Raw genomic sequence first — 20,508 nt, 5'->3', positions numbered from 1 at the left:
GTGCTTGGTTTTCAGGATGTGGGCCAGTGGATGCATGGTCTGTGTTCTGCACAAACACAAGCTGATGGTGTGGCACATTCACAGTCATCTTCCCTCCCAAAGACTTGATCACGAGGTCCGGGCCATAAGCACCATCCTGAACTTGGTGAGCATGGTCGTCTCCTTGTACTGCCTCCCTGCCATTTTCACTCTTTGTGTTGGTCTACATATGAAACCAGACCTGTGGCTAATGGACATGGCTGTGTTCCTGTGTGTGGGTTTTTCAGTTGTGAGCCCCTTTGTGCTCATCAGCAGTGACACTCGTATCACTCAGGTGTCTCATTCCTGCACTGAATCAAAGATTTTCATGATTCCCTTAAACTAAGCCATTACATTCAATTTCCACTTGGTTCATAGTTTTGTTTTTGCAGCAATGGCATTTACACACTACGATCTGCACTGCAAGTGCAAAGGCTCAACTACTAGAGACCTGCTCTAGTCTTTTTTCACTCTGGTTATTTTTGAGCTATACCCTTGCTTTATATCTAGGTCAGCCTGTACTCTCATACTCCTATTGTGTTTCCTGAAGTACCAAGGATGACAGATGTGAATGTAGATGCTGAGATTGTATAGTTTACATAGAGTCTTGGGGAATTGTTTGTGCCCAGGCTGACCTATCACTGCAACCATCCCAATCTCATCCTCACACATGGCTGGGATGATGGGTGTACACCACCACAGCCAACTACTATTGGAGGGGAGATCTTGTGGTCTGTTTTCCTAGGCTGGCCTTGGATCTGAATCCTCCTGATTCAACTTTGCATGTTTGAGCCACTGCATCCTCCTTGGATCATTCTTTGAGTATTATTATTATTATTAGTTGTTGTTGTTGTTGTTGTTGTGGGGCTTGAACTCAGGACACTTTCCCAGAGCTCTTTTCATCAAGGCTAGCACACTACCATTTTGACCCATAGCACCAGTTCAGATCTTTCCTGAGTAGTTTATTAGGGAGAGGAGTGTCATGGACTTTCCTTCTAGGCTGGCTTTGAATTGCAATCCTCAGATCTCAGCTTTCTGAGTATTAGGGATTCCAGGCGGGAGCCACCAGAGTCTGGCATAAATTTTTATCTTTAAAATTAATAAATGAGTGTAAAATAGAATGTGTTATGTAACAATCTGTGTGAAACTGACTGAAAGTAGACTTTGGGAGAATCTTAGCAGTGAAGTTCCTGCCTTGCAAGACACCAAATTTGTTTTTTTTTAAATTATTGTGAAAATACTGTACAGAGGAGTTACAATTACATGGGCAAGATAATAAGTACATTTCTTATCAAGCATTGTAGCCTCCTCCTTTGTTTCTCCTTCCCATTCCTTCCCATCCTCCCCACGCCCCCCCACCGAATCCTCCCTGCCCGCTTCCCCCCCTGCAAGAAAGTTTTAAAGTTCGTTTTCGACATAACGACTTGTATATCTCATTATTGCAATGAAGACCCCTAATTTGTTGCCTGAAACTCAAATAAAATAAAGTTATAGAAAATTTCAATGTAGGTAATGTGGCCTAATGATCTCTTACTGTTAGTTCACTAAACAAATATTGCATAATGTACAATTGCTAATTTGCAGTAACTGAGATACCAGAAGATGAATGCTTTCACCCTATTATGCAGGAATTACTCGTCATTTTTCTTCATTATCTAATGAATTGTGCTGAGTATGTGTAATGAATAGAAGTGTTAAACTTGGAAATAAACTTTAATAGCACAAAAACAAAGTGTTATTACTTATTGTTTTGTCACAAAGATACTTGAAAACATATTACCTTGAAATATATTTAGATCCAGTATCTTCAGGTAAGAAGAGTATTCTAGGATGGTCTCTCCTTTGGGATTTCAGAGATCTGAAGACATGGGACATGTTTCACCTCAACCAGGAGACATGGTGTCAGGTCAAACAGAAAACCTGTGTCACAGCTGATTCCTAAATGTAACCCAGATCAGTCCAGAATTCCATCCTGTCCTAAAATTATGACAGACTCAGTGTGAGGCCGAGCCTCATGCACAATATCAGCAGTCATCCTAAAGATGATTTACTTGATGTTTAAGTAAAATGTACATTGTATTTAACAAAGGTTCACAGGTTTATTTTTATTAAATTACTATGATTTTTACTAGAATATATATAATTTCATTGTGGTGATTCAAATATAGATAAACAACTGTGTGTGATAGTGTGTGTATTTGCGAGTGTCTGTGGGATTGTCTGTGTTGGGAGGCTTTTTACTACAGATGCAATCTCTTCTTTAGTTATTCAGATTTCCTGCTATTTCTTGATTCAGTTTTTCGTTTCTTCCTCCTTTTTTGTTCTGGTCCTGTGGCTTGAACTGAGGTCCTGGGTGTTGTCCCTGAACTATGCTGGATCACCACTAGTGCTCTACCACTTGAATCATAGCATCACTCATGGATTTCTTGTCATGGCTGTCTTCCAACAGCAATCCTCAGATCTCAGCCTCCTGAGTAGCTCTAATGATAGGTTTGAGGCAGCAGTGTCTGCTTTCTTGAGTCAATTTTGACAGGAATAGTGTTCCTAGAAACTAACATTCCTAATTATATGTGATTGTTAGAAACCTTTTGGGGGGCGGGGCGGTCTGTCTCTCTATCTCTTTCTTTTTCTGCCGGTACCAGGACTTGAATTCAGGGCCTGTGGTAGTTTAAATTGCTTACTCTGCTGGTCATCTGCAACTTTCGCCATGTAGGTTTTTTATGTTGGTTTTATTCTGCTTTTGTGTTGTGCCATTCCAGATGTTTGAACTCAGGGCCTGGGTAATCTCCCTGAGCTTTTGTACTCAAGGCTAGCTCTTTACTATCTGAGTTTCAGCCTCACCACCAGCTTTTTTGTGGTTATTTGAAGTAAGAGCTTCACTGGGTTTTCTGCCTGGTCTGGCTTCAAACATTGATCCTCAGACCTCAGTCTCCATGTAGCTAAGATGACAGATATGAGCCACCTGTGGCCGACTTGTAGGCTATTACGGAGATGGAGTCTTGTGGACTTTTGTGCTTGTTCTGATTGTAAACTGTGATCCTCCTAAACTCAGCCTCCTGAGGAGCTAGGATCATAGGACTGAGTGCCTTTTCCTGGCTCTGTTTTGCATTTACACAGGTCAGGAATCATCTGTGCACTTCCATTTCTGGTTCAGTAATTTGAATCTTCTGCTTTTTCCTTTGCCAATCTAAGTAAAATTTTGAACAATTCTTTGGTCTCTTCAAGCACCCAATATTGGGGTTCGCTGACTTTTCTTTCTTTATTGTAGGTCGGTCAGGGGGCTTGAACTCTGGTCCTGGCCCTTGTCCCTGAGCTCTTCAGCTCAAGGCAAGCACTCTACCACTTGAGCCACAATACTACTTCCTGTTTGCTGGAGGCTCATTGAGATAAGAGTCTCAGAGACTTTCCTGCTTGGGCTGGCTTTGAACCCCAGGGTAGCTAGGATTATAGGCATGAGCAACTGCTGCACTGCCCAGTTCACTGACTTATCTATTTATCTTTTTATAGCTTGCATTCATAGTTCTTTCCTTTCATATTGTGTTTACCTTACTATTATTTTCTTGCTCTGTAAGGAATTATGACAGGTGGAGACTTTTGGGACTTTCTCTTTTGTAAGGTCAGGATCAAAGTTTCCCTCTCCACACAGACCTGGTTTCTATTTTCTTATACAGATGCCCCTTAGATTTTGGCGATGTGGTCATGCTGTTCACAGGAAGAGTGGCATTCTGGGATTGTATATTCTCTATCTCTGAAGGTCAAAATGGCTGGAATAAGTGAGCAAGTGGAAAGTTTAAGAAACAACTGCCCAATAAATAAGTAGGCTAAAGACTTAAAGAGAAACTTCTCTGAAGAAGAAAGAAGGAAGAAGGATGACCAATAGACACATGAAGAAATGCTCAACCTTTCTAGCCATAAAAGAAATGCATATCAAAACAACATTGAGATACCACCTCACTCCAGATAAAATGGCAAAAATCAAGAACTCTAATAACAACAGATTCTGGAGAGGATGTGAACAGAAGGGAACCTTACTTCATTGTTCGTGGGAGTGTAAACTTGTTCAACCACTTTGGAAAATAGTATGGAGGTTCCTCAAAAGACTCCACATAGAGCTCCTCTATGGCCCAGCCATCCCACTTTTGGGCATTTACCCAAATGTTGACAAACAAGACCACACTAAAGTTACTGGCACAACTATGTTTATTGCAGCATTATTTACCATAGCTAAGATATGGAACCAACCCAGATGTCCCTCAGTAGATGAATGTATCAAGAAAATGTGGTATATATACACAATGGAATTCTATGCCTCCATCAGAAAAAATGACATTGCCCCATTTGTTAGGAAATGGAAAGACTTGGAAAAAATTACATTAAGTGAAGTAAACCAAGCCCGAAGAAACATAGGTCCCATGGTTTCTCTTATTTGCAATATCTACTATATATATGAGTCAAGCAGAAAAGGTCAGATAAGGTGATGTTAGGAAAATGAACCCTAAGATATGTATTTAAATGTTTTTTTCTTTCATGCATTTGTTTCTAATGCATTTATAAGATTATTTCTTTGTTGCTTTGTATGTCCCTCCCCCACAGTATAACTCCTGCTTTCACTGTATTTGATGTTGGTATAATTTGTGGAGGGGAAGGGGAAAAACAAGTCGTTTAAATAATGATACAGGTGGACCCGTTGCAACAATGAGAAGAACAAGTTGTCATGTCGAAAATGAACTTTGCAACTTTGGTGGGGGGGCAGGAATGAATAGGGGGGGGCAGGCTAAGAAGGAATGGGAAGGGTAAACAAAGGAGGAGGCTACAATGCTTGATAAGAAATGTACTCACTATCTTGCCAATGTACTTGTAACCCTCTGTACAGTATTTTCACAATAAAAAAATAACAAAGAAAAAAGAAAATACAGAGTTCTGGTTCACATATTCTGACTTTTTGGTTGACTGCCATTGTTTCTTTGTACTTCCTAGAATCTTTGGATCTTGATACTCTTTATCTTCTTCTAATTTAGTTAGAAGGCTTGGCTCAGTTTTATTCTCCAGGGTTATCGAATCAGTAAGAAATTCAGAATTCTTTTCATCTGATACCACATGCTCCTTGGGATGGATATTTTGAACAGACTTCAAACCTCTTGATTCATAGGAATCATTTCCACTGGGTTTAGATCCAGACACAATCAAATCTCGGCATTCTGATCCAGAATTTTGTCTTTTTGTAAAAGCTTGCACAACTGAGCTATCCATCTTCCCTTGATAATCTGGGCTGTTTAGAAGGTCAATTGGAACTTTTCCAAATGGGCAAGGCAGTTTAGTTTTGTTAGTTTGCTTCAAAGGATTTGGAGGACCTATTTCTGCCTCTTGTGAGGGTATGTTCTCTCCATTAAATAACCAGGCTTTAGTGACCAGTTCTCTGGAGTCACTGCCAATGTCCCTATTCGGGACATGTCCAAGAGAACCAGAGGAGGATTCCTGGGCTGTTAACATGGTAGAACCTGACAGACTCTTCTTCTCCACCTCTGAACGGAGTTGCTTTTTTTTTAGAGGTTTAGGTTACATATGGCAGTTTCCAGCATTTCCAGTGGGACTGCTCCACTTTCCACAGCTTTCAGCAGAAGTTGTTTACTTTTTCTGAAATTATCTTGAGAAAGCTCATACTGTGCAAAAGATATGTTAACAAAAACAAACCTCTTGCACTTTGCTCTGGCAATCTGAAAGTAGTCACGTGCATAACCAGGCTCTTGAATAGCTTTTAACTCAGCAAATTTCGTTTGAATTTGAGCAAAACTCTCATTTTTTCTATATTTATCAGGAGGTAGTGCTTCAATAGCTTGACTGAAAAGACCAATCAATTTATTTAAAAGAGCATCATCTAAGGAGGCACTGTTTTTCTCTAATTTGAGCAAGAAATTCAGCCAGTCCTCGGGGTTGTTCGCCATCATCATAATATGGTTAACAGTTCCTGAGTTATCTGTAGTATCAGCAGAGACTTTTGTCAAGCTTAGAAAATTGCTAAGGCCTTCATTTTTAAATTTATTCTTAATATCTCTCACTTTGCTCATGATGAAATCAATTGTCAATTCTCTGCCACTCCCATCTTCAGCCTCTATTTCTAAGGTGCACCTAGTCAGTTGAGTGAGCCAAAGCTCCACATCCAACTTTCTGATGATCTACTGCAGGTAAGTTTTAAGGACTTTCCAGCCCGAGCTGGCTTCAAACCACCATCTTCATATCTCAGCCTCCAGAGAGGCTAGGATCAAAGGGGAGTGTCACTGGTAGCTGACAATGCTACACTCTTGAAGACAGAGTCAGTGCTGCCTCACAGCCCCCAGCATGGCCGATGATGCAGGGCGAGTATGCGAGCCAGTACCGGCCTCCTAGAAGCCACAGGAAGGAAAAGGAGTACATTTCTTATAAAGCTTTGTTGCATCCTCTTTGTTAACCCTTCATATCCCTTCCCATATTACCTCCACAACCCCCACCCGATTCTCCCCCACTCCAACAAAGTTGTAAAGTTTATTTTTCGACATAACGACTTGCACATCTAATTGTTGCAAAGGGTCCACCTGTATCCATATTTGAACGATATGTTTTTGCCCTTCCCTTCCTTGGGCCTGGCTTAGTTCACTTAATATAATTTTGTCCAAGTCTTCCCATTTCCTAACAAATGGGGCAATCTCATTCTTTCTGATGGAGGCATAGAATTCCATTGCATGTATATATATAACACATTTTCTTGATTCATTCATCTACTGAGGGGCATCTGATTTGGTTCCAGATCTTAGCTATCGTAAATAAGGCTGCAATAAACATAGTTGTGCTGGTAGCTTAAGTATGGTCTTGTTTGTGATCATTTCAGTAAATGCCCAAAACTGGGATTGCTGGGTCATAAGGGAGCTCTATGTGGCGTCTTTTGAGGAACCTCCATACTACTTTCCAAAGTGGTTGAACAAGTTTACACTCTCACCAACAATGCAGTAAGGTTCCCTTCTGTCCACATCCTTTCCAGCATTTGTTGTTATTAGAGTCCTTGATATAGCAAGGATGAGGTGGTATCTCAATGTAGTCTTGATTTGTAATTCTTTTATGGCTAAGGAGGTTGAACATTTCTTCATGTGCCTATTGGCCATGCTTCTTTCCTCTTTAGAGAAGTTTCTCTGTAAGTCTTTAGCCCACTTATTTATTGGGAAGTTGTTTCTTTGAAGATTTGTTCTTGGAGAATTTAATTTTTTGAGTTCCAGGTATATTTTAGATATGAGACCCTTGTCTGTTGTATGGCTAGTGAACACCTTGTCCCAATCCGTGGCCTTTCTATTGATCTTGCTAGCTATGTCCTTTGCCATGCAGAAGCTCTGCAATTTCATGCAATCCCATTTGTCCAACCTTTCTTTGATTTGTTGTGTTTCTGGGTCTCTATTAAGAAAATTTCGGCCTGTGCCAAGGAGACCTAGGGTTTCTCCTATTCCAACTTGTAATGTTTTCAGAGTGTCTGCTTGGACTCCGAGGTCTTTGATCCATTTGGAGCTGATTCTGATGCAGGGTGATATATAAGGATCCAGCTTTAGTTTTCTACAAGTAGCTAACCAATTTTGCCAGACCATTTACTGAACAGACATTCTTCCATTCTATTTTTTTAGCTCCTTTATCAATGATTACATGGCTATAGGTCTGTGGGTTCATTTCTGGGTTTTCAATTGTATTCCATTGGTCCTGAGGTCTGTTCTTGTGCCAGTTCCAAGCTGTTTTGATTGCTATGGCTTTGTAGTAGAGTTTGAAACTTGGTATTGATATTCCTCCAGCACTGTTCTTTCTGTTGAGGATCGTTTTGGCTATTCAGGGTCTTTATTGTTCCATATGAATTTTTGGATTGCCTCTACTATTTCCTTGAAGAATGAGTTTGGGATATTGATAGGTATCACGTTGAATTTGTTTATCTTGTCAAGTATTTTTTCTGCATCTATTCAGATAACCATGTGGTTCTTATCCTTGCTCTTGTTGATGTGATGAATTATATTAATTGATTTGCATCCCTGAAATTAATCCTTTTTGATTGTGGTGTATGATTTTTTGGATGAATTGTTGAAGTCGATTGTCCACAATTTTGTTGAGTAATTTTGCAGCAAAGTTCATCAAAGGAATGGGTCTATACTTCTCTTTCTTTGATGAGTCCCTGCCTGGTTTTGGAATGAGGGTTATTATAGCTTCATAGAATGAGTTTGGTATTGAACTTTCTCTTTCAATTTCATTGACGAGTTGGAGGAGTATTGGTGTGAGCTCTGCTTTGAAAGCCTTGTAGAATTCTGCTGAAAATCCATCTGGTCCTGGGCTTTTCTTAGATGGGAGGTCTCTTATTGCTGTTTCTATTTCAATGCTTGATATAGGTCTGTTAAGATGGTTTACCTAATCTTGGTTTAGTTTCTGCCTGTCAATATTTGCTAGGAAAAGGTCCATTTCTGCCAAGTTCTCAAACTTATTAGCATAAAGTTTTGAGAAGTATTCCCTTACAATGTTCTGAATCTTGGTTGTTTTTGTGGTGATGTTTCCATTCTCATCTCTGAATTTATTTATTTGGGTGTGTTCTCTTCTTTTTCTGATAAGATTTGCTAAGGGACTGTCAATTTTGTTAATTTTTTCGAAGAACCAACTCTTTGTTTTGTTGATTATTTCTATGTTTTTTTTTTTTTTGGATTCTAATTCATTTATTTCTGATTTAATTTTAATTATTTTTATCCATTAACTAGATTGTGGTTTATCTTGATGGTCTTTTTAAGGAGGCGCAGATGTCTCATTAAATTTTATAATAGGTACAAAAAAAGAGTTCTTTGATTTTTTGGGGGGGGCATGGATAGTAAGATCCTGTATCTCCCTTGTGTCCATAACCAGTCTCTAGTTGGAGTCTCTTGTCTGCTTGTGGGTTTGATTTTCCTGTAGCTTGGATGGTTTCTTAAGTCAGTTTGTTTGAGCAGGCAGAAAAATACTCTTCTTTACACAGGTTTTTGTGATCCTCTTCCCAAACTTGTTCAATGGAAGGGACATCTGCTTTGAGTATCACAAAAGAAGGAGATGGCTGTTTCCTCTAGTTTGGAGATGCTGTGATGAGGCTAGGTTCTGGATAGAGTTGAAGCCTTTTAGCAAACAGCAGCTTTTCCCAGAGGAGCTAGCTTCAGAGAACACACAGAGCCCATCCTGGAGCCATTCTCTGGGTTTATGTTTACTGAATTTCAATTGATTGTCAAGGCTGCTGTAGGGAGGGGCAGCCTCTGGCTCTGTTTACCCAGTGAAGAAAGCCCCACCTGGGGCTGGTAGCCAGAGCTGGGTGACTTTCCCCTGGGTGAAGTTGAGCCTGGCAGGTTTGGGTAGGTTCCTGTGACCCGCTAAATGACCCTTGTTTTCTTCCAAGGCTGAGTTCGAGCTAGCAGCTCAGCCAGGCCTTTGTCAGTATCAAAGATGGAGATCTCCAGTAGTGGGGGGGAGGGGTGGTTTTCCTTCCTCTGTTACCTGAGAAGGAGTGAGGATGTCAGGCTTCTACTCATGCCAGAGTCTTGGTTCCTGGGTCCTCTCTGGTCTGGGAACTGCATTATGAAGATGTCTGCTCCTTGTCAGTTCTTGCTGTTGTTGAGTAGAATCCACTGGCCTGCCGTGCTTGGCGCCTTTGCGTCGAACTCTCTGTGTTGTAGGTATGGGGGCTACAGATGCTGCCGCTGCTACTGCCACCAAAGCAGCAGCTGCTGGCAAGTGCTCAGATCTGTCTCCTTGCCTGGATTTTCCCTCTCTGGCCTAACTCTCTGTACTGTGATGGCACACTTGGTGTGATTCTCTGGCTTAGGACTGTTCACTGGAACACTGAAACTGCTTTCTAAACGAGAGCTTGTTTAGCCTCCAGCTTCTCCTCCACCATGTTCCGGGAACTCCCTCCAATTTGTTGATGTAGGAACTCAGAGCTATAAACTTGCCTCTGAGTACTGCCTTTGCTGTGTCCCAGAGGAGCTGGTAGTTTGTGTGTTCATTTTTGTTGAATATCATGAACACTTGAATTTCATTTCTAATCTCTTCCATGACCCACTGGTGGTTCAACAGTGTGTTCTTCAGCCTCCATGTGTTACAGGACTTTCTTTGGTGGCTTTTGGTGTTGAGTTCTAATTTTATTCCCTTGTGGTCTGAGAGAATGCAGGGTATAACTTCAATGTTTCTGAACTTAGACAAGCTTGCTTTGTGACCTAAAATGTGACCTATTTTGGAAAATATTCCATGTGCTGCTTAGAAGAGCATGTATTCTGATGCTGCTAACTGAAATATTCGGTAGATGTCTGTTAAATCCAGTTAATCTATGCAGTTGTTTAGGTCTGCAGTTTCTCTTTTGAATTTTTGCCATGTTGGTCTATCTAGTGGGGATAGTGGTGTGTTAAAGTCCCCAACAATTAATGTCTTTGGATCTATGTGGGTTTGAGAGAAAGTAGTGTTTCTTGGATAAATTTTGGTGCTCCCGTGTTTGGTGAATAGAGATTTAGAATTGGAATATCTTTCTGAGGGAGAGATCCCTTAATTAGTATTTAGTGACATTCTTTACCTCTTCTAACTAATTTTAATTTGAAGTCTATTTTATCTGATATTAGGATTGCAATTCCTGCCTATTTATGGGGGCCGTTTGCTTGGCAGATTTTCTTCCAGCCTTTCACATTCAAAATGTGTTTTTTTATGGGAAAAGCATGATTCCTGAATGCAGCAGATAGAAGAATCTTGCTTTTTAATCCAACTGGACAGTCTATGTCACTTAATTGGAGAGTTAAGCCTGGTAATGTTAAGAAATAAGACTGAGAGGTATTTGGGAGTTCCTGCCATTTAATCCACCTTCTTGTGGGCTACGGCAAGTGGTTTCTTCCTATGGTTCTTAGATTCTCAGTTTCTGTGCAGTTTCTTGTCCTTTATTGTGGTCTTGTTGGTTTTCTATGTGTAGGATATCTTTCAGTATCTTTTGTAGGGCTGGTTGGGTGGAGATAAATTGTTTCGATTTTTCTTTGCTATGGAAGGGTTTTATTTGACCTTCAGTAATGAAGGAGAGGTTATCTGGGTACAGTATTCTTGGTTGATAGTTGTTTTTCTTTAGGGTATAGCATACATCATTCCAGGCTCTTTTTGCTTTGATTGTCTCTGCTGAGAAATCTGAGGTGATTCTAATTGGTTTCCCTTTATAGGTGATTGATCTTTTCTCCTGGACATCTTTAAGGATCTTTTCCTTGGTCTGAATTGATACTGTGTGGATTATAAAGTGACAGTGGGGTGACCTATTCTGGTCTGGCCTATTTGGACTTCTAAAAGCTTCTGTATCTGAATAGGCCTATCTTTTGCATGTTTAGGAAGTTCTCTGCTAGGATCCTGTTAAACAAATTTCCTAAACCATTATATTCTGGTTGTAGATGCTCCTCTATACCCATTATCCTCAGATTAGGCCTTCTGATGGTGTCTTCCAAATGTTGAATAGATCTATCATATTTCTTGGACTTTTTGGATGGTTTCATGTTCTTTCTCTATAATATCTAGGCTGTGTTCAATCCCCAATATTCGAACTTCTGCATGGTCTAACCTAGTGTCAAGATTTCCTATATTGGGGCTGGGAAGTTGGCTCAGTGGTAGAGCGCATGCCTTACATGCCTGAGGCCCTGGGTTCGATTCCTCAGCACCACATAAGCAAAATGAAAAAGTTGGAAGTGGCACTGTGGCTCAAGTGGTAGAGCGCTAGCCTTGAGCTGAAGAGCTGAGGGACAGTGCTCAGGCCCAGAATTCAGGCCCCACGACCAGACCCAAAAAAATTAAAAAAAGAAAAGTACTTCCTACTTTGTTTTTTATTTCTTTTCCTTATAATTGGTCGGCTTTGATGGCTTCAAATTCTTTGTTGCAGCTTTGTTTTAGATCTTGTATGAACTTCTTTATATCCTTAATTTGGTGTTCCGTGTTTGTTCTCAAATCACTTATTTGATTGGTTATGGTTTCCTTGGACTGCTATTCCTTCTGTTTTGCTCCATTCAGCATTCCCTTTGAGGTCTCCCTGACTTCTTTCAGTTTTCTCTTTATGTATTCCATGAATGCCTCTATTGAAATGATGTGATGAGGCTAGGTTCTAGGTAGAGTTAAGGCCTTTCAGCAAACAGTGGCTTTTCCCTGAAGGACTAGCTTCTGAGACACTCACAGAGCCCAGCCTGGAGCCTTTCTCAGGGTTTATGTTTACTGAATTTCAGTTGATTGTCTAGGCTGCTGTAGGGAGGGGCAGCCTCTGGCTCTGTTTACCCAGTGAAGAAAGCCATTCCTGGGAGGGCAGAGCTAGCTCTTCCTCGGCTGGGTGACTTTTCCCTGGGTGGAGCTGAGCCTGGCAGGTCTGGGCAGGTTCCTGTGACCTGCTAAAAGACTCTTGTTTTCTCCCAAGACATGAATTGGAGCTAGCAGCTCAGCCAGGCCTTTGTCAATATCAAAGATGGAGATCTCCAGTAATGGTGTGGGGGGATGGCTGGCCTCCTCTCCTCTGCTCCCTGAGAATGAGTGAGGATGTCAGGGTTCTACTCACACTACTGGAGTGTTGGTTCCTATGTCATCTCTAGTTTGGGTTCTGCACATGAAGATATCTTCTCCTTGTCAATTCATACTGGTGTTGAGTAGAATTTGCTCATCTAGGGCCAGCTTGCCTGGCAGGGGGCTGCCAGAATCCCAGAGACACAGAGGGCTGTCTGCAGATCACCAGCACAGAAGCTGCCTGAGGTACCAGTCTACAGACCAGCTAATCACGATGAACAGAGAAACTTTCGAGCTGGGAGTCTGCACAGAGATCTCCTCCCACCATTCACTCTCCATCCAAGTAGAAAGGCTCCATCCCGCCAAAGCTACCCGACCCCATGGTGGGAGCCCCAGAGCTACACGGTATGCCCACAGAACACCAGAGGAGAAGATCTGCAAGGAACTGGAGCAGATCTGGAGAGAGTAAACAGAGACAAACCCTAGCGCTCAGAACCTGCACAGAGGCTCCTGGAGTCCCAGGGACACAGGTCTCTGGAGGCTGTCTGCAGATAACCCCCACAGAAGCTGCCTGAGGTATCGGTGTCAGACCAGCCGATCGTGACAAACAGAGGAACCTCAAAGTCCAGAACTCGGTCCCACAACTAGCTCCAGGATGAGTACCTCGCAGGGGACAGTGTATCCCTCAAGGGAGGCCAGAGCTGGTGGGAATCCCCAGACCCTGACCCATAACTCCTACCCCAACAACTGGACCACAGGACCCACTAAAACTGGGAACTGTTCAAGAGCTCCACCAGCCCGCAGAGCACACACTGCTGGCCAGGTTAAAACAAGAGTGCCCCTGGAAGGGAGCTTAAATGCCCAAGCCAGGAAAAGAGGCCCTGGGTCAAGAGACCCAACAGTGGAAGAAATTTGAACTGTGTACTGCAGGCTGCATAACCTAGGCATGATACACAGCACTACAGGTCCAACCGGCATGCCCCAGGACAGGGTCTGGGACCAGGCCTGGGGATCCGGTGCCTGAGCAGCACAAATAACCCCTCCCAACTGAAGTCAGAAGCTGAGCATACGCCTCAGTGGAGGGGAGAAAAACAGGGAACTGCACCCCCTGGGAAGCACGCCTGTGACAGCAAAAGACCCGGGCGCTGAGGACAAGAGAAGCCCAAACCCCACCAGAACCTGACCCATATATTCTAGGCTGGCAATTGGACAACACAGGCCATCAGCTCCTGATAACAGGCAGAAGCTCAGGCTGGTAAGTTGGCTCAGCAGTAGTGTGCTTGTCTTGGGTGCATGAGGCCCTGGATCTGATTCCTCAGCACCACATAAGCAGAAAGGGCCAGAAGTGGTGCTGTGGCTCAAATGGTAGGATGCCAGCCTTGAGCTGAAGAGCTGAGGCACAGCGCCCAAGCCCAGAGTTCAAGACCACAACCTGACAAAAAAAAAACCATCAGGAGACTATCACAGACTCCTGCATCTGGCAGAGTGCATCCAGCACACCCAATCTTGCCAAGAGCACCTGTAGGAACAAACAGGAGCAGTCTAGGCTGCTCAACCCTTCCAAAGGCGGGAACTGCCAGTGATCTACAGCAGAGAGCCAAGAACCCTATGTGGGTCAGACCAGCAGCTGGAGGTCGGCCCCCAACAGAACTGCGATCAGGTACAGACTCTCTCTACCAACAAAGAAACAGCAACCAATTAAAGACAGACATCTATTGACCAAAACAAAATTTCAGATCAGTCTCCAATAATCCCTGAACCACCATGCGAAAATCACAGAGAAAAATTACAATGTTTATCAACACCCAGGATAGAAAGCTACCATAACAGCCAGCAGCCACCCAGGGGAGAGGCCCAGTAGGAGCCAAGGAGGAATGGAAGACAAAAGCTACATCCAAGGGATGCTGGAGGCAATGACTCAAGAAATAAAGTAAGAAATAGACCAGAAATAGAAAGAATACATGGACAAACTATCAAAAGAGATGCAGGATCTCAAACACAAGGTACACACATAAAATAGAGGTAGTACATACCTCACTAAGAAGTGAGATAAATGCCAAAATAGAGGCAGTACATACCTCATTAAGAGGTAAGATCAGTACTTTGAGAACCAACATCGAGTCCATAAAGGAGTCCATTTCCTCCATGCAAACCACAATGGAAGCCACAGTTAACAGAGTGAACAAAATGGAATGTAGAGTGTCAGATACAGAAGACAGAATACACAAACTGGACCAAAAAGTGACAGATATGGAAAAATCACTTAAATTATGCCAAAGGGAAATTCAAGTGCAAGCAGATAGTGCCAAGAAATTTAACCTTCGTATAATTGGAGTGGACAAAGGTGAGGAATATCAAAGCAAGGGAATGCAACACCTATTCAACAAGATAATCGGTGAAAATTTTCCCCATCTCAAAAAAGAACATCTTACCTACATAACAGAAGCATATAGAACACCTAACAAGCAAGATCCCAGGAGAAACACTTCTAGGCACATTATAGTAAAAATGATAGATTTGAATAATAAGGAAACAATCTTGCATGCAGCAAAAATGAAGAAGGAGCTATACTACAATGGGAAAAATATTAGAATCACTGCAGATCTCTCCATACAAACACTGAATGCAAGAAAGGCCTGGGAAAGTAACATACGAGCCTTGACAGCCAATAACTGTTAACCCAGACTGTTATACCCAGCAGAGCTAGCATTCACATTCGATGGAGAGGTGAAAATTTTTAATAGCAAAGAAAAACTAAATGAATACATAAACATTAAGCCAGCATTACAAAGAATACTAAGAGGGGGAACACAACCTGAAGAAAGCAACCAAGAATAGGGACCCACACACAGACAGGCATTAATAGGAATCTAACTAAGCAAGCACAGGAAGAAAAGAAAGAAGAAAACCTGAGGAAAACAGGCAATGACAGGGACCACAATGCATCTCTCTATACTATCTCTTAATGTTAATGGGCTTAATTCGCCAATCAAAAGAAAAAGAACTGCAGATTGGATCAGAAAACATGACCCATCCCTCTGTTGCCTTCAGGAGACCCACTTCTCAGACAAATATACAAACAAACTCAGAGTAAAGGGTTGGAAAAGGAGCTACCAATCAAATTCCCCCAGTAAGAAAGTAAGCGTAGCTATCCTGATACCTGACAAGATAAATTTTTCATTAAAATCAATACAAAAAGACAAGGAAGGACACTACATGTTAATACAGGGAACAATCCAAGAGGAGGATATTATCCTCATCAACTTATATTCCCCAAACATTGGTGCACCCAGATATGTTAAGCAAATACTCTCAAAATTACAGAATAAAATAGATCCCAATATGATAATACTAGGAGACTTTAACATCCCACTCTCACCAAAGGACAGGTCTTCCAACCAGAGGATTGGCAATGAAGCTACCGAATTAAGTGAGGCCATACTTCAAGCAGAATTAACTGACATCTACTGAGTATTTCACCCTAAAACTACACAGTAGACATTCATCTCAGCAGCTCATGGAACTTTCTCCAAAGTAGACCATATCATAGTTCATGCAAGGAACTTAAGCAAATACAAGGGGATCGACATAATCTCCTGTATCCTATCTGACCACAGTAGAATCAAGCTAGTTCTCAATAATAAAGCATACTGCAGAAATTACTCTAATACATGGAAATTGAACAGCATACTTCTTAGCAATGCCTGGGTAATGGAAGAGATCAAAGAAGAAATAAATTTCCTACAACTCAATGAAATGCAGTCCTGAGGGGCAAATTTATTGCCCTCAGTGCCCTCATCAAGAAAATAGAGACAGACCAAGTAAATAATCTCATGTTGCAATTAAAACAGCTAGAAAAGCATGCAAAAATAGAACCTAAAGTTACTAGACGGAGCCAGATAACCAAACTAAGAACAAAGATTAATGAATTAGAGAATCGGAGAACCATAGCCAAAATTAACCATACAAAAAGCTGGTTATTTGAAAAAATAAATAAAATTGATGGACCATTGGCAAGATTAATTTAAAAAAGAAGAGGAAACCCATATTAACAGGATTAGAGATGCCACAGGGAAAATCACAACACGTACCCAAGATATCCAAACAATCTTGACGGACTACTTTCAAAAGTTATACTCTCTAAAGGAAGAAAACCTGGCAGAAATTCATGCATTTTTAGAGAAATACAAGTTGCCCAAACTGAGCAAAAAAGAAGTAAACCAATTTAAAAAGCCAATATCCTACAAGGAGATACAGGAAGCAATCAGAAGTCTTCCAACAACAACAAAAAAGCCAGGGGCTTGGAAGGTGGCTCAGTGGCAGAGCACTTGCCTTGCATGCTTGAGGCCCTGGGTTCGATTCCTCGCACCACATAAGCAAAAAGAGAAAAGCCGGAAGTGGCGTTGTGGCTCAAGTGGTAGAGCGCTAGCCTTGAGCTGAAGAGCTGAGGGACAGCGCCCAGGCCCAGAGTTTAGGCCCCACGACCGGACCAAAAAAAAAAAAAAAAAAAAGCCCACGACCAGATATATTCACAGCAGAATTGTATAAGACCTTTAAAGAAGAACTAATACCCATAATCCTCAAGCTCTTCAGAGAAACAGAGAAGGAGGGAGCTATCCCAAACTCATTCTACGGAGCCAATATCACACTCATCCCCAAACCAGGCAAAGACCCAACCAAAAAAGAGAATTACAGGCCAATTTCCTTGATGAACACAGATGCAAAGATCCTTAACAAGATTCTAGCTAACAGAATCCAGAAACACATTAAAAAAATCATACACTATGACCAGGGTAGGCTTCATCCCAGAGATGCAGAAATGGTTTGACATATGTAAATCAATAAATGTACTCCAACGCATCAACAGAGCCAAGGTCAAGAATCACATGATTATCTCCACAGATGCAGAAAAGGCCTTTGATAAAATTCAACATTAATTCATGCTAAAAAGCTCTGGAGAAAATAGGAATAGAAGGAGCATTTCTTAAAACAATAAAAGCCATTTGCGACAGACCAACAGTCAATATTATACTTAATGGGGAAAAGCTACAACCAATTCTCTTAAAATGAGGAACAAGGCAAGGATGCCCACTGTCTCCACTCCTCTTCAATATATTCCTGGAACCCTTAGCCAGGGCAATAAGGCAAGAAAAAGACATTAAAGGGATCCGCATAGGGAAAGAAGTTAAACTATACCTTTTTGCAGATGACATGATACTATACCATCACGATACCAAAAACTCCATCCCCAAACTCTTAGAAATCATAAATCACTTTGGCAAAGTAGCAAGGTACAAAATCAACCCACAAAAGTCAGTTGCCTTCCTGTACACTGACAATGTACAAGCAGAAAGGGAAATAAAAGGAGCAACCCCATTCACAATAACCTCCCCAAAAATAAAATATTTAACCTAACTAAAGATGTAATAGAACTATTTAATGAAAACTATAAAAAGTTAAAGAAAGAAATTACAGAAGACACTAGGAAATGCAAAGACCTCCCATGCTCTTGGATAGGCAGACTTAATATAGTGACAATGGCAATACTGCCAAAATTAATATAAAAATTCAATGGAATTCCTATTAAAATCCCAATGACGTACACATCTGAAATACAGAAAACAGTCAAAAAATTCATATGGAACAACAAAAGACCTAGAATAGACAAAACAATTCTAGGGAATAAAGACAACATGGGAGGGATATCCACGCCAAACTTCAAACTCTACTATAGAGCCATAATAACTAAGACAGCATGGTACTGGCACAAAAACAGACCCGAAGATCAATGGAATAGAATAGAAGATCCAGAAATAAATCCACAGGCCTACAGTCAGCTGATATTTGACAAAGGAGCCAAAGACATACAATGGAAGAAACACAGCCTCTTCAACCACTGGTGCTGGGAAAACTGGGCGGCCACATGCAGAAAACTAAAAGTGGACCCCAGCCTATCACCATGCACCAACATCAACTCAAAATGGATTAAAGACCTTAACATTAAACCTGAATCTCTGAAACTACTGCAGGACAGAGTAGGAGATACACTTGAACTTATAGGCAGAGGAAGAAACTTCCTGAACAAAGTCCCAGGGTCACAACAAATTGGAGAGAGACTCAACAAATGGGACTACTTTAAAATAAAAAGCTTCTGCACAGCTAAAGCTATTGCAACCAAGCTAGAAAGACAACCAACTAATTGGGAAAAACTATTTACCAGCAATATAACAGACAAGGGGTTAATATCCAGTATATACAGGGAACTCAAGAAACTAATCCCTCCCAAACCTAACAAACCAATTACTAAATGGGCAAGGGAACTAAAGAGAGACTTCTCAGATGAAGAAATTAAAATGGCAAAGAAATACATGAGGAAATGTTCACCATCCCTGGTTGTGAAGGAAATGCAAATAAAGACAACCCTGAGATACCACCTTACCATAGTCAGAATGACCCACATCCACAAGTCAGCCAACGACAAATGCTGGAGGGGATGAGGAGAAAGAGGAACCCTATTACACTGCTGGTAGGAATGTACAATTATACAACCACTTTGGAAAGCAGTCTGGAGGGTCCTCAGAAAGCTAAATATTGACCTCCCTTATTACCCAGTCATACCACATCCAGGCATCTACCCTGAACAACAGGAACCAATATACAAGGACACTTGCACCTCCATGTTTATTGCAGCACTGTTCACAATGGCTAGGATATGGAAACAACCCAGATGCCCCCCCACAGCTGAATGGATCCAAAAATTGTGGTATCTATGCACAATGGAATATTATGCAGCCATTAGAAATGACAAAATAATGGCATTTGCAGGGAAATGGAGCTAGAAGAAATCCTGTTGAGCGAGGTAAGCCAAGAGCAAAGAGACAAACGGTACATGGTCTCCCTGATAAGTGGATGTTAAATCCAAACTATTTGGTGATACGACAAAATTAATAGGACTTAAGAAACAAAGAACTTCCACTCATCTGGTCGAACCACTACTAAATAACCCCATGCTGCTGATCACATGTATGGTGTATATGTGTACACCATTATATGTTATAGACCATGATAGACAATTTGCTCCAGGAAAGTTAGAATGAGTTTGTGACTTTGAACGAGCATCACTATCCCACAATACTGTGAAATTAGGGAATTTATGTAATCACTTAATCACAATAAAAAAAAAAAAAACACCAGAAAACTAGAAGTGGTGCTATGGATCCAGTGGTAGAGCATGAGCCTTGAGCTGAATTGCTCAGGGACAGCTCCAAGGCCTACAGCTCAAGCCCCATGACTGACAAAAAAAGAGAGAGAGAGATCTTTCATGCGATTGTTTCTAACATACTTATAAGATTATGTCTTTGTTGCTTTGTATGTCCCTCCCCCACGGTATAACCCCTGCTTTCACTATATATTATGTTGGTATATGTGGAAGGGAAGGGAAAGAACAAATCATTAAAACAGGGATACAGAGGACCCAATGCAACAATGAGATGTACAAGTCATTATGTCCGAAAACGAACTTTATAACTTTGGTGGGGGGGATAGGGGGAGGAGGCAAAGGGATGGGAAGGAGAAACAAAGGAGGAGGCTACAATGCTTGATAAGAAATGTACTCATTATCTTGCCCATGTAATTGTAACCCCTCTGTACAGTATTTTCACAATAAAAAATACATCTATTAAAAAATAGCCTTTGGAATTAAAAATAGAGCAGGAGAGAGAGAGAACTTGCATGTTGGATACGAAAGAAAAAAGTCCCTAAAAATTCACCAAATAAATGTTCTGGGGATCATACCATTACACAATAGATTGCCTGTTCCACTAGTCATTTCTAATGAGATAGTGTTCAAGAGTTTCCCCATATTCCCTAGACTTTCTTTACCATGGGTCACATCTGTAGGAAATGGTCATGGAAGTTCAGTGGTGCTCATCAGTATCCACAATCCTCCAGTGTTTGTCACATGGAAGTACTGTTCCCCATGCACAA

At 41.3% G+C, this 20,508-nt stretch overlaps 1 protein-coding gene across 1 annotated transcript; it reads right to left on the bottom strand.

Annotated features, from left to right (window-relative positions):
* Positions 1–3,696: 3,696 nt before the first annotated feature.
* LOC122110597 (dual specificity protein kinase TTK-like) lies at positions 3,697–12,627 on the bottom strand. The gene is given in 4 exon segments (XM_042683178.1): positions 3,697–3,819; positions 4,933–5,565; positions 5,568–6,144; positions 12,578–12,627. Coding segments are annotated over 4 exon segments (1,383 nt in total).
* Between the last annotated feature and the right edge of the window lie 7,881 nt (positions 12,628–20,508).

The sequence above is a fragment of the Dipodomys spectabilis genome, unplaced genomic scaffold, assembly GCF_019054845.1.
Source record: "Dipodomys spectabilis isolate Male_0828 unplaced genomic scaffold, ASM1905484v1 ptg000080l, whole genome shotgun sequence".
Classification (NCBI taxonomy): domain Eukaryota; kingdom Metazoa; phylum Chordata; class Mammalia; order Rodentia; family Heteromyidae; genus Dipodomys; species Dipodomys spectabilis.
This window is presented reverse-complemented; position numbering and strand designations above follow the sequence as displayed.